The 12,362-nt window shown below is 53.1% G+C and overlaps 1 protein-coding gene across 5 annotated transcripts in view; it reads left to right on the forward strand.

Moving 5' to 3' along the window:
- The window catches only part of DIP2C (disco interacting protein 2 homolog C), a 378,781-nt gene that overhangs the window by 360,551 nt on the left and 5,868 nt on the right, over positions 1-12,362 (forward strand). For all 5 annotated transcript variants that reach the window (XM_081300463.1, XM_081300460.1, XM_081300461.1 and 2 more), the window contains 4 exons: positions 5,388-5,445; positions 7,057-7,131; positions 9,730-9,904; positions 11,657-11,780. In XM_081300463.1, coding sequence (XP_081156589.1) covers positions 5,388-5,445; positions 7,057-7,131; positions 9,730-9,904; positions 11,657-11,780 — 432 coding nt within the window. The remainder of the gene's footprint in view (positions 1-5,387; positions 5,446-7,056; positions 7,132-9,729; positions 9,905-11,656; positions 11,781-12,362) is intronic.

Consider the following 12,362-nt stretch of genomic DNA (forward strand, 5'->3'; position numbering starts at 1 on the left):
GATTGAGAGTTCAAAGCCAGCCTCAGCAACTTAGCAAGACCCTAAGCAACTTAATGAGACCCTTTCTCTAAATCAAATATTTAAAAGGGCTAGGGGTGTGGCTTGGTAGTTAAGTACCCCCTGGGTTCAGTCTCTAGTACCAAAAAAAATGTGTTTTAAGATTGGGGTTTATAGTAGGGGAACATGGGAACTCCTACTCTCCATTTAGTTTTTCTTAAATATGAACCTGCCCTGAAAAATAAAGCATATTGAGTCTTAAAAAAAAAAATTGGTGGGGGAGTAGTCTGGCAGAGGAGTCTGGATTTAGGGAGGGGGCGGTGTAGAAGGCGGGCAGAGTCTGCATAGGTGCTTCTCTCTGGTGAACTGTTCGTCTCCTTCACTTGCAGGTGGTTGGCACCTGGACTTTCATGCTAGAAACCGCTCCCTGTTGGTCTAGCAATGGCCACTGTAGGTCATCCGATGCTGGAATGTGTAGGTTTTCCTGATTCCTGGGAGAACCTTCCTGTAGAAATAATAGTGCTTTGGGTGTATTTTGTTGTCTTGTGAGTGGTTTGGGGGGAGTGTGATTGCAATGTCTTAGTGCTAAATTTGCAGATTTTTTTTCTTTGTGATTTCAGTGATCCTTTCTTATGTGCATTGCTTGTTGCAAAGAAAATAATATGTTATGATCCAAACTTTGACACTAAAACTTGCCTGATTCTGCTCCTCTTGTACTGCTTCAGCTTCCAGGAAGCTGAGGATGAAGTTTAGTCATAGCACTGATATTAATTAACCAAGAGTTTTTGAGTGTTGGATTTCCCTTTTCATTCAGGGGAATTTTTAAAAAACTTGTTCAAACAATCTTATTATATTCAGTATTTTAGCTGCTCCACATTATTTTTGGAATATATGATTTAAAATTTTGATGAAAAGTTTTGGTTGGTTTTTCCAGCAGCCTGTCCTTAAATGCCAGCAGTGGTGAGACAGCAGTTCCATTTTACACGACTAGCTGGTCTGGGTCCGTCCTGCCCCCTCCCCTGTGGCCACTCGAGTCGTGCTGGTTTTCGAGGTAGAGGGTGCAGAGATGTTCATCTTCTAGTTCAGAGGACAGGGGTGGCAGTGCTGGCAGCATGGAGGGTGGCTCCCCTGACTCTCCTGACCATCTGCATCAGGGTGCTCCCACACCACGTTCGTGCCACACAGCATTGAGCGGCCCCACCTTTGGTAATTCTGAAGTGGTTGCATCTCCAGCAGGAGCAACCGTGTCCTGTGTCCACCCTCCTTTGCTGGGCACATCATGTGGCTTTGCTTTGTCATTGTTACTAAGATGTCTTCAGAACCAGTGTTTTGATGGACACAACTACTCATGTGGGGGTCGGCGAGCACAGGGTCCCAGGGGAGGGTGGCTGTGTGCCTCCCTCTGCATGGGCTCCGACATGGCTCCTTGCCCCTTTGGTGAAAATCCTAGAGGAAGAGTGTTTCTTCACATGACTGGGTAGGACTGGAGGGGACATGACCCTGTGGCTTTGCTCAGGCAAAGGCAGTGATGACAAGGGTGAAGGGTACCAAAAGTCCTCTCAGAGCCCTCGTGTCCTGTCACACCCAAGGCTCTGCCACCAGCCGCTGGCTTTGGCCTCCAAGGTGTCCCTTTCAGTGGAATACAGCATGGCGACCTGGGGTCAGCTTGTTGCCAGTTCCCGGAGAGAGCGTGAGAGCCCATAATTGATGGCCACCCTCCCTCAGTGCTTTCCCTCTGTAATGAAAGGTTAAACTTCAAGTCTGCTTAACAGCCGAGGACGGGGAACACATTTCCCAGACCAGGATTATAACTTGACTCAATGAAGGATGATGGGGCGCAGGTCCAAGCTTCGGACTTGATGCAAACACCAGCTGAGTTGCTTTGCAGTCTCCATGTGAAAAGCACTCGGCTTAGCCAGTGCACCCTTCAGAGGACGCCCAGCCACGACGGGTTGCGCTCACCTCCTGGGGCCTGTCCGGCTACAGACATGGACATGGGAGGCAGCAAGAGAAGTGGGAGCAAAGTCCAGCTCCCGCACCTGTTGAGTGGGCTCCTAGACTGTCCGAAACAGACTGCGCAGCTTTACCAGGGAGGCGTGTGCCACTCCACGGGAGGTGGCCTCCACTAGAGTTCTGTCTCAGTGTGGTCTCTCCGTGAGGACAAGATGCCTCTCTCCCTCCCAGCCTCACTCCGGCCAGCCCGCTCTGCAGGGTCAGCTGGCTGACTTGGTGTCATCTGGTGGACTGGTCCTAACTGAGCAGATGTGAGCCACCACCACCTCACGTCATTTGTAGCTCTCACACTGTGGGTGCAGCCCCATGGTCATCAGGGGTACCCAGCTCATTCAGCTTGCGCAACAGCTGACCACCTAGGAGTTGTATCCCGGGCCGAGGAGGTTGTGTCAAGCAGGGTGACCTGGGTCTTCCTGGGGCTCACACTTTCGCCCCGCAGAGCACTTGTGTCCATGGCGCTTCCCTGGCCATCTTTCTCCCTGCGGGTTCTGTAGGCCTTGAGGAAACCAGCCCTTGGCTGTGTGGGCTGCAGCCCCGGCTCCAGCTCTCAGACATGTCTTTTCCTTCACTCGGGAGGCAGCGAATGCTTGGGTTGTGGGTGTTTTTGTTGTTCATGTCGTTAGAGGGATCCTTGGGGGGCCTTGCCTGATGAGACCTTGGGCTTTTCACTCAGGGCAGCCTGAGAGATCCCAGCGCCCTGCCCTGCCCCTGCTGTGATAGAAGAGAAGCACCTTCCAGTTCTGAACAGAGAGGAAGTTATGCACCAGGGACCCTCCGTGTAGCCCACGTTTCAGACGAAGTCTCAGCTGGGATTGCATCTCTGTCTCCTGGGAGGCTGAGGGTCACCCAGGGGAAGGGCAGGAGAGAGAAATCCGAAAGGGGCAGAGGGCAGGCCTGGCCCGTGTGCCTGCAGGGAGAGCCTCCGCCTTGCTCCCTGCCTGCCCTCCCCGGGATGGGCAGAGACCCAGGAGGCCAAGGCCTGTAGTCCTGGACATTGACAGTTCAGGGCTATTCTCTTGTCATGTTCTTATCTCAAATAGCCGGGCTTCCTAGGTGAGACTGTGGTGCCCTGACTGAAGTCATCCTAGGAATGACACAGCTGTCGGAGCTGCTAGGTGCCTCTGACTCCAGGCCTAGCAGGGGTTCTGCGGACCTGAATACAGTGCTGCAGAGTGGGTGACAGAAACAGACGGCACGTCCAAAACAACCCTCAAAAATTTTAAGCTCAGGGCCACTCCCTGATCTCGTCATGTGGCCTTTGCATGGTCTGTATGTCCTGCCGCCCACCTTGGACAGCAGCAGCCCCAGATGCTGAGGTGAGGTGGCCTCACGCTCTCATCCTTCCCTCTGGCTGTCTCTGCTCACCCTCACCCCCTGCCGGCTGCCAATTTTCCCAGCTGGTTTGGCCCCCATTCTCAATTGCTATCTCCACCAAGTCGCCAGGGTCTGAATCCACAGTTAGCCAGCCAGCCATGGGACCCTGGCTCGGTCACTTGAATGACCGCACAATGCAGGGCAGCAGCACAGACCTCCAGATGAGCAGGGCAGAGCCGCCTCCGTTGGAGTGCACCAGTGATTCCTTCTTTTGGAAAGTGCCAGCTTCTGATCTCGTGCCCTGGCATGGCCAACTTCTGTCAGAGCTGGTTATTCACGGTAGCTTCCTGGTAGCATGCTGGCGGTGGGCTTCGAGGGTGCCCACCCTGCATGGGCTCAGTGCCCACTCATCCTGATGATCTTAAGTTCTGCATCAGTGTTGCTAGTAAATGGGTTTTGAAGTTAACCTCAGTAGCCCGTTGGCGTGTTCTGGAATAGTTTACATTGTGCGTGAGTTTGCTGTTGGCATCAAGGGTTTTTTTTTAAGACAGTACCAAAGATTTTGGTGGCTGTCATTTGACCCATATCTACCTTGTCCCATGACTGCTGAGGCAGCCCAAGTGCCCCCTCTGGCCTTCCACTGTGTCGTCCTGCTGAAGAAGAAAGTTGGTGTCCCCATCCCTGCCCTCCCAGGGTCCCGTCTTCTGCGGCTTTAGACTGCAGTGACCCGAGCAGATGCAGGAGGCTAGATGGGAGGCCAGGCCTCCTGTGGTCTGAAGTTCCTCAGTTGCTAAGAGGCCAGAGGGAGATGGTGGCCTGGCTGCAGGAGGCCCTTGGCCAGCAGGAGTGGCCCACGGAGACCAGCACATGCTCCGTGTGCTGTGCTGCCCAAGGCTCTCAGCACACGCCTGGGTCAGTGGCCACACAGCTGCTCAGCATGTGTGGGACATCTGTGCCACCGACCCGGCACCTTGCTACAAGCCAGAGCTGCAGGGTATGACACCCGCCCACCTGCTGCTGCCCCTGCTGGACTGTCACCTCCACTGCTCTCCGTGGCCTGGCAGGGCTCGCAACCCGGGGATCTTCCTTGGCTCTTCCCACCCTCCACCCCCAGCCCCATCAGCATCAGAGGAAAGGGAGACGAGAGTGAGGGAGGGGACGCAGGAAGGACCTCTTGGTCTGACATTGCAGGGAGCCCCCAGCCTGCTGCCCGCAGCACCCCCCACCCCGTCCCCAGGTACAGCAGGCCCATCCTGGCTTCTGTAGTCCTGTGTGTGTGGCCGCTTTCTTCTTCTTCCTGTTTTGCGTACATAAGCATCATGGCCCCCTAGTTACGTGGCAAAATGTGAAATCAACAGTGAAGGTGACAAAGTATTAAATCACAGGCCTGGGGAGGTGTGTGGCTGGCTCTGACAGGTTCTACAGCAGTGTCCTTGGGACTAATTCGTCATTAAGTTTTTCTTTTAATATATATGTTTTTAGTTGTAGGGAGACACAAAAACTTTATTTTTATGCGGTGCTGAGGATGGAACCCAGTGCCTAGGCGAGCGCTTCACCACTAAGCCACAAACCAGCCTAAATATGTTTTAATTTAAAGAGTTTTGCTCTCTGCCCAATTGACCAACGCAGCCTTGGGTAAGGAGGTGCCTCTGGCTGCTGTGGCCCATGGGCCCCACCTGGCCAGCGTGTGTGGCCCGAGTCTGGGCAGAGCGTGAGTGCTCCAGGACCAGGTGTCACTGCCCTTTGTGATTGGCAGCTCTTTAAGAATGCCACTTAACCCTGACTCTTCCCCTTTCGGTGCGTATGCCACGTTGAACCTGGGTTAAGTGCAGACTTCCCACATCCGGCAACTGTGCCCTGGTCTCTTTCTAAGGCTTTTGCTGATGTCCTCGCCACATTCCTGACAGCACAGGTCTCTGCTGTGGGGCCCTCTGTCCTGTCAGGAGTCCTGCCATTGCTGTTGGTTAATGCTCAGAATCAACGCCCCTTAACCTGGGCGGCAGAAGGTGCCAGTGGTACAGAAAACCCACTGAGTGAGTGACGTTGTCCGTTTCCCTTTGCAGAGTCCGGCTAGTGGAAAGAGGATCTCCTCACAGCTTGCCCTTGATGGAATCGGGAAAAGTGAGTATTGAGAGAGGAAGGCCACACCTCTGTGTGAGTATGCTTTCCAGAATATTTCTTTTCCAAAAATTTTCTTAAAAGCAATGTACCAGGACTTATAGCCATGAGTATAGAGAGTCAAGATTATAATGTATTAAACAAGTTCCCCACCCACCCCTTGTAAAACTTGGGAAATAGGCATCCATTGCTCTGTGAAGTGACCAGGAGACCTGTGCCTTCTGTCTAGGCATGACCTCTGTTCCCAAAAGTGTATCTGAAATGGCTGCTGCAGCTCCAGCCATCATTCCTGTGTTCCAGATAGCAGGAGGAGAAACAGAATACGTAAACAGAATGGTACAGTCCACAAGAAAGGTTCCGCAGCTGTGTTAGGCTTACATACTATTGACAAGAATTTAGTCACATGATCAGACCTAGCTCAAAGGAAGGTTGTAAACTATGGTGTTGAAATCTGAATTCAATCAGGGTAAATTAAGGTATCTACAACTGTGGGAGGAGGTGGAGAATGGGTATCAGGGACAGCTGTGAAGGTTCTGCCACAGGAGTCAGATCGTTCAGAGACCCAAAGGGCACGGTATACATTTCTACCTAAGTGAAGACCTGCTTTCTCTTTGGCCCCAATGGACAGAACCCTTCTTCACTGGCATAATTCTGAAAGCATCTTGTGTTGCTCTGGACCTTTCAGAATCTGTGTCTATGTGACTCAAGGTAGACCTTGCGAAGCCAGTCCTAACGATGGCGGGGGCTTGGCACTGTCCTTGCCCAGTGGCAGACACAGCTTCAGAGACAGGGCCGTCAAACTTTGTGTGTAGCCTGATGGCTTGTGGGGTCTCGTGTTTTCACCGAGGTGGCTTGCCCCGCCTCCACGGTGTGACCTGAGAGTTGCTGGAGGAGGCAGGCTGCACTTGAGATTGCAAGAGTGGACCTTAGGTTCTGCAGACTGCTCTCAAGAAGCTCGGAGGTCTGCTGAGCCCAGCGTCCCCTGAGCAGAGAGGCTTGACGCCAACCTTCCCTTTGATAGAAGGTGGTTCGCAGGGGCTCCCTGCGGCCCGAGCTGGAGGGCAGTGGGAAAGAGCTGGTGTCAGCACCGACTTTCTGGTCAGAACCCCCAGGCTCTCCAGGAGGGTCCAGAGCTTTTGACTTCCAGCTACCCCAGAAGCAGCCTGCTCCTGCGCTGCTGGCCAGAGCCACGTCACACTCATCCCGACGACCTCATGCTGTGCCCCAGCCCCAAGGTCAGGGCCGACCACCGGCATTGCCTGTGTGCTCTGATGTTAAAGTCAATATAAAGAAATCCCCAGAGAGAACAGAAAAGCCCTCTGTGTCAGGCCGCCTTGAAGGGTGTACATCCCTCACCATGTTTTGGTTCAAAATTCTTTACATGATTTTCAGCAGATTTGGTTCATTTCAGCTTCACTGACAATCAAAACTCCTTTCTAAGGTCCCTTCACAGACACATGGTGGTAGCACCACGACACTGAAAGCGTAATATCGTGGCACATGCCCTTCACATAATGCCCTGGTGCTTTCTGAATGAGCCTTCAAGAAGCAGCGGGCTCGTCTGTCCCTCTGCCTCTCTAGCTATCGTCAACAGTTTTCTCCTCTCCCAAACAGATTCTTCCTGGGGTTCGGATCATAATTGCCAACCCGGAGACTAAAGGACCGCTGGGGGACTCGCACCTTGGGGAGGTGAGTTCCGGAGCTGCCTCCACAGGCCTGTCCCCAAGACAAGCCTGTGTTGTCATGTGTCTGCTCTTCCTGCCTCAGAGGACTCGCCCCGCTGGCCCTGGACCACACACAGCACGTGCTCTGTCTGCACTGGGACTGGCCCGGAGCGGGGCTGGATAGTGGTATTGCCTAGGGGACTCCAGAAAGGTCCGAGTTGGAAAACCGGGATTCCCTTAGGAATAGCCACTGAGTCTCTGCAAAGAGCTTACGGGATGCCGTGGTGTCTCCTCCCTTCTTAGTTCTTGAATTTGTTTTCCCCGGGGTGGGGGCAGTGGCATGCATTGCTGAGGACCCTCCAATGACAGGGAACAGCCCCAAGGAGTCTCAGAATCACAGCAGTGAGAGGTGGCACCCAGGGAGCAGAGGAATGGCAGTCACATGTCACTCCAGATCAGAGAGCTCAGTCACTGGGTCCAGAAGGAATCCCTCCCTGGGTGGCCCTCAGCCCTCTGCGGCTTTGTCCCCACCCTGCTGGCTGGATATGGCTGGAAAGCAGCCCCTCCCTGTGCTGCCAGTCTCCAGCTGGATTCTTGACCCCTGGTCTCAAGTAGTCCCTAGGGCTGCGGGTGGTCCTCTCTCTCCACTGAGGAGGGAGAGGGAAAGAGGACAGAGCACACCATGTCCCAGCCTCCATGCCCGGACCAGTGCGTTCGCTCCACACCTGCTGTCCTGCCTAGGGCCAAACCTGCCAGTGCCCTGTTGCCAGCCGGGGACGTCTCTGCTGCAGTCCCAGCAGCCCCCCTCCCTGCCCCAGCTGTGTCCCCAGCCCTAGGATGGAGTGGCACACCTAGGAACACTCCCCCCCCCATGGGTAGACATTACTGGTGAACAGGTCCTGACCAGTTCTCCGCCCACCTTCCTTTTCATCTTTCATCTGGGGTCATCAGAGTCTTTCAATCACTGAGAACTGAGATGGTGACGTTCCGGGCAGCTCTTACTAGGAGTTTTCTTTAAACATGTTCCTAGAGGTGGATCTGGAAGGGAGATTGTGCCTTCTCAGGCCTCCTGGAGAGGGTCCCCAGGGTGCTGCCCTCCCTACCAGCCTCTGGGGTGGCCTGAGTGCCCTGTGCTATGGCCAAGGCATGACTGTGACCAGAGCTAGTGAAATCTGCAGGAGAGTATCTCCTGTTTTCCAGCCCCACCAAGGTATAATCCACAGGCTGTCAGGCATGCAGTGTGTTATTTGTGAACTTTGATGTTCTATAATATACTGTAAAGTGACTATCACAGTCAAAGCAGTTTACATTTCCCCACACACCTGCAGCCCCCAGCAACTGCCCTTTACTCTGCACCTATGAGATCACCTTTTCAGGTGCCATATATAAGTGAGATCACATGTTGTTTTTCTTCTCTGACTTAACTCCACTTAGCTTGGTGTCCTCCACATTCATCTGTGTTACAAACGGCAGGATTCCCTTTTTAAGGATGTATAGTATTCCATGGGGGAATTTTGTGTGGTACTAGGGAACAGCACATGTTTACCCCTGGCTTCATCAGATGGTGTTCCTTCTTTTTGTTTTACTTTTCATTTTCCAGAAGGTTCTTATTGTCTGCTATGACCAGCACTGTAATGGGCACTAGGGATGCAGTGGTGAATCAGACAAAGTTTTTTGACTCTGAAGAGCTTCTCTATTTTTCAGAGTAAATAAAATAATGAAGCAGCCTCAAGCCCTGCATGGTGTGAGGGACCCTGACGCTGTGTCATGGGAGGCCTTTGCAGTTTGCTGGCACACTGCTGCTGCTTCTGTCTCTGCACCGTCAGAGCTATCATCCCTTGGAGCCTTTGCTGGCCGTCTCTGGAGCCAGACAGAAGTGTTTTTGTTTCCTGTTTGTTTTTGGTTTGGGTATCAGAGATTGAACTCAGGGGCACTCACTCAACCACTGAGCCACATCCCCAGCCCCGTTTTGTATCTTATTTAAAGGCAGGCTCTCCTAGAGAGGGTCCCCAGGGTTGACAGGGCTTTGCTAAGCTGCTCAGGATGGCTTTGAACTCGAGATCCTCCTGCCTCAGCCTCCTGAGCTGCTGGGATTATGGGCATGTGCCCCTGCACCCAGCTGTGTGCGGTCTTTTGCCCTTTCCTACCTTTCCTCCGGGGTGTGGTGTTGCATTGTTTTATTACAATGTGTTTCTAAAAGTATGCCCATCAGGTGAAAGGAGCCAAACGCTCAGAGGTGTTCCTCATCACTCTTTATAAACAACCATTACATTTAGAAAAGTACAGGGAAAAGTACAGGGAAACTAGTGCTGCATTGTTCATTTGATACATTTATCTTTAAATGCTATTTTCAAAATTATCAGTTAACCTTTAATGGAATTTCTGATGGACAGGTTGGTTGCTAGCTGGCCATAAACCTGGTACAACCAGGGTCTCCATTGCATCTCTGTGGGCATCTGTGTCTCCCCAGAAATCTAGGTGAGATGAACATTTGATTTTTTCAGCCCAAGGAAACTTTAGTATTGCTGAATATAACTTACAAAACCATAAAGCAGTTTCGGCCCCTCTTCCCGCACAGTTTCAAGGTGGCTCACACACAGTGGCCCTGTCACTCTGTTCGCAGATCTGGGTGCACAGTGCCCACAATGCCAGCGGTTATTTCACCATCTATGGAGATGAATCCCTCCAGTCTGATCACTTCAACTCTCGGCTGAGCTTTGGAGACACCCAGACCATCTGGGCACGAACAGGCTATCTGGGGTTCCTGCGGAGGACTGAGCTCACGGATGCGAATGGAGGTCAGCCTGGGCCCCTTGTGTTGGGTGGGGGCAGGGTTCCCCCACACAGAAACAGGTCTGAGGTTCGGGACAGCCAGAGCCAGGAGGGTGGGTGACTGGCTGCAGCCAGCCTGGAAGAGCCGGGAGGGAGGGAGGGAGGTCAAGTGCAGAGGAGTCCAGCAAGCTGAACTGGGCCCCACCCTGTGCCCTGAGAACCAAGAGCAGATTTAAAGCCAGAGAAGAGCCAGGTGCTAGGCTTGGGCCATCAAAGTGCCCCAAAGTCCCAGCTGCAGCTTCTGCCTCTCATCAGTTCTAAGGGCTGCCCACTCCGTAGGGCTCCCCTGAAGCAAACTGGGACCCAACAGGTGCCCTGCCTGGGCTCTGCCCTGAGGCTTTCTGCACTACGGAGCACAGGCCTGGAAACAGGGGTGCTGTGTCAGGCCACGCTGTAAGCTCTCAGGAGTGGGTGGAGCCCAGAGGAGAGCCCCTGCCAGCCTGTGTGAGGGCCTGGGTTCCTCCCTAGCACGGAAGCCACAACAGAAAGTGTTTGCTTCTTCCGTTCTTTGCTGAGTCTAGAGACCGATCTCGCCTTCTTAGTTCTGCTAAAAATAGTGGCAGGAGTTAGAGACTTGGACAAGGACAGTAGCCAGATTCTTGGTGAGATGTTACCTTACCAAAATCCTAGGCAGGTGACATCAGTGCAGCCTCCCAAGTCTCCTGACAAACCTGTCCTGCCCTGGCCCCCGGGGGCTGCATCAGAATGTTCTGGCCTGACATTCACATCGTGGGCACTCGCGGGCTAGTTTATTTGAGTTCATCATGTGGGGATATTGCCAAGAGCTGAATTCAGAGGTCCAAGGTGTCAGCAATTTATACTCCCAAGGAAGACCAGGAGGCTCCGTCCTGCTGACCCCCAGGGACAGTAGGACATGCTGCTGTTCTCACCTCCTTGATCTCCAAAAGGTGATGTGACGCCTCACCTCAGCAGGGGAGATGGAGCTCCACCCTGAGCAGGAGACTGCCCCCTCTTTGCTTCTCTGGCTTAGATTAGAGAAGGTCCGTTCTGGTGCTGTTGTGTATGTTTTATGTCAATCATTTCTTTCCAGTTTGCCCTGGTAGGCTTACCACCCAGTGTAAAATGAAAGGTGTTTCTGTTCTTGAGGGAAGAGGAGGCCGTGTTTTCATAGCCCTCACTCTTAGGGTTTGTGTAGAGGAGGGAACTAAAGTTTGTGGCCACCTGAGCTAAGCAAGTCTTCCTTCATGACCATCACCCAGAGCCACACTTTCTTTCCCCACTTAGCATGTTAGCACAGTGAACTCTCAGAGTCGAAGGGAACCTGGTGGACAGTGGCTGTGCCATGCCCCATGTGTCCTGGGCAGGTGAACCCCTTGCATACTCGGCACGTGGGTCCAGCTCAGCAGGTCAAGTGGTGATTAGTGCTGACCTTGGTTCTTTAGGATGAGGATGCAGCTGTATACTTGATCCTGTATGGAAACTGACCCAGGAGGAGGCCAGCTTCTCCCCATGGGTAGACTCAGGTCAGGGTGGGCAACACACAGAGGACCCCAGTGGCTGTGCGTAGCCTTGGGGGAGAGGGACTTCCCAGGGGCACCTCAGCCTGCAGCAGCTGTCTCTGCAGAGCTTTCTGGTAGAGCAGAGCTGGTCATCTCTAGATAAGTGTCCCCCTTTCTTTGCATCTGTCGCACTTGGAGGAAAGTTCTTAGCTTTAAAAGGAAATTTGTGCCGAGGCTCACCCGCCGTTTCCTTTCCAGAGCGCCACGACGCCCTGTATGTGGTGGGAGCGCTGGACGAAGCCATGGAGCTGCGGGGAATGCGGTACCACCCCATCGACATCGAGACCTCCGTCATCAGAGCCCATAAAAGCGTCACAGAATGGTAAGTGGGGGGGACCCAGCATTCGTATGCACCCCAGGACCACATCTGTGGAGCAGTGGAAGGTGGCAGCACGATGGAGAGCTTCCAGGAGATGAGCAGGGGCCACCCGCACCAAGGTCACGATGAGCCTTTGTCCTTGGGGTCATCAGCACAGTGCTTGTCCCACAGAGATGGACGTCCTGTGTTACTTGGAAATGAGAGATGTTCATGTCACAAAAGCCTCTTGATGTTCTCCAGAAAGCCAAGTGGTTACTTGTTTTTTTTTTACTTTATGAAAGAAAGGTACAGGAAAAACTTAAATTGCACACACACACGTTCAGGAAAGGCTCTGTGCTGTTGACTTGGGAACCCTGAGCAGCAACGTGCCCCACGGAAAACTTAAGAGGGACCTGTGACCACGCTGCACTAGAGCTGTTGACAAAGGGAAGGTGGCTTAAATTAAACCAACGCTGAAGACAGGAGTCCCCCACCTTGCTCCCGTGCAGTGGGGCCCAGCGAGGATCTGAGTTCTCATCCTCCCGGAAGTGCCACCTCCTCCTCATTGGCACATTGAGTCCTGGGTAAAGTGCTGCGTGTGTTCAG

Source organism: Spermophilus citellus (assembly GCF_964194105.1).
Source record: "Spermophilus citellus genome assembly, chromosome: 6".
Lineage (NCBI taxonomy): Eukaryota > Metazoa > Chordata > Mammalia > Rodentia > Sciuridae > Spermophilus > Spermophilus citellus.